The sequence below is a fragment of the Curcuma longa genome, chromosome 1 (genome assembly GCF_044706935.1).
Source record: "Curcuma longa cultivar G26 ecotype Majalengka, Jawa Barat chromosome 1, ITB_CL_G26_1.1, whole genome shotgun sequence".
Taxonomy (NCBI): domain Eukaryota; kingdom Viridiplantae; phylum Streptophyta; class Magnoliopsida; order Zingiberales; family Zingiberaceae; genus Curcuma; species Curcuma longa.
Window position 1 is genome coordinate 871,437 of NC_133861.1, and position 1,852 is coordinate 873,288.

The 1,852-nt window shown below is 42.5% G+C and overlaps 1 protein-coding gene across 1 annotated transcript in view; it reads right to left on the reverse strand.

The window, feature by feature from the left end:
* Positions 1 to 37: 37 nt before the first annotated feature.
* Positions 38 to 1,852, reverse strand: part of LOC141813993 (uncharacterized) — an 8,138-nt gene continuing 6,323 nt past the window's right edge. Inside the window, exon 4 of the mRNA XM_074701999.1 lies at positions 38 to 362. Within this exon, the coding sequence (XP_074558100.1) occupies positions 38 to 362 (325 nt within the window). The remainder of the gene's footprint in view (positions 363 to 1,852) is intronic.

Consider the following 1,852-nt stretch of genomic DNA (forward strand, 5'->3'; position numbering starts at 1 on the left):
CGCTGTGCAGCGACGATCGGGGCAGGAGGTGCTGGCTCTAGCGGCAGGCGACGGGCGGTGTTGGTTCGGGGCGACGTCGGAGGAGAGGAGGCGGCTTCCGGCATCGGGTAGAGATGGGTGGTGGTGAAGGCGGCAGCGGCGTCTTCACAGTACGGTGGCAGCGACAGGACAGCGACGGTAAGGCTTTAAGCAGAGGAGGGTTGCAGGCGAGGAGAGAGAGAGAAAAGGAGACGGCAGCGTGCGGCATCGGGATGGCGGTGGAGGAAGGGCACAGTGGCGTTGGCTTCAGCTGGTGAGGGAGGCGGCAGCAGGGAGGAGGAAGGCTAGGGTCGGGGCAGTCGCAAGGGAGAGAAGGGCTCAGCCTGGGAACAAACGCGAAATTCCTATTTTAAAAAGGAATCACAGTGATTTAGCCGGCGAAATAACCGGCTGAACCAACTTAAAACCTAGGGTTTATTATCACGATTGAATCGGTTACTGTAGCAAACCGGGTTCAATCTTGGTTCGCTTGGTTCACCAACCAAATGACCTTCGATTTGACTCAAACCAGTTTTGTTGGATTCTTCTTCGTGAGACAAATCTTTTCATTCATTTTATTTTATCAAAACCTCCTCCAGCACAAACCAAACCAATTTGGTTCAGTTTGATTAAATCTTGATTCATTTGGTTCACTAACCAAACGATCTCTAATTTGATCCAATTTGGTTTTGTTGATTTCATTTTTGCAAGACAAGTCCCAATCTGTCGTATCTTAAATTTAATAAGCTAATGGATTTCTATTTTTTACGATTTATGAGTTTAATCTAATTGTCTTATCAAATAAATTAGGGTTTAATTAATTAAACCTAAGCCACTCTAGGTTTAACTTAATTAGTCTTCCTAATCTTTCCTCACACTCCTAAAATTATGGTTAATTTTATTTATAAATTATCCTCTAATTTTTGATATTTTACATTCTCCCCCACTAATAAAAATTTGGTTCCCAAATTTCCTATCTCTCTACTATAGTGCCAAAATACTATGCTTCCAACGATCGATCTCTCGTTCTATGGTGTCTCCGTTCTGGTCGTAACATCCCGTGTCCAAACTCTGTACTAGTCGACTAGGTATCTAAAGGGCATACGGTCTGCCTCCGCTCTAGCTGTAGCATCAACGTGTCCGAATTCCGTGCTGAACCGGCTGGATAGCTGAAGGAATACAGTCTGCGTACACTCTAGTTGAAGTTGACTCTGAAGCACTGATGACGACGAATGAACCGACTGATGTATTGGAATCACAATGAAATCAAATATCCTATGCTAATAGTACTACTAAACAGTACTACTATAAACTTTCTAGAACAAGAGATAACTATGGTAGAATTTTACTTACAACTTGCTTGGAGGGTTCGTGCCGCTGTCTGTCCATCTCACATCTCGGATCGAGTACTCAAAATTCAATAAAACTGATACGATGACAAATTCAGTGAAAAAGCAACTACTAAACCTACATGCTTGACCTAATAACCCTACAAATGAAATGATAGGTCATAGAGGCTACGAATACGCAATAAATCCGATGATAAATCCGAAGGACATTGGAAAATCGAATCAAATGCAACGGAAATCCGAATGAACCTAACCTGCCTCTGATACCACTAAATTGGTATCAGACAGGTTCAGAAGTACAATGACAAATCCGGAAAACTACATACGCACCAGAAAATCATGCTACAATAGACTCAAAACTATGACAATTCTGAAATGAACTAACCTGCTCTGATACCACTAAATTGGTATCAGATAGGCTATCATGCAATGAAAATCTGAAAACTTTACATGGATCGTAAAACTACGCTCTGATACCACTAAAT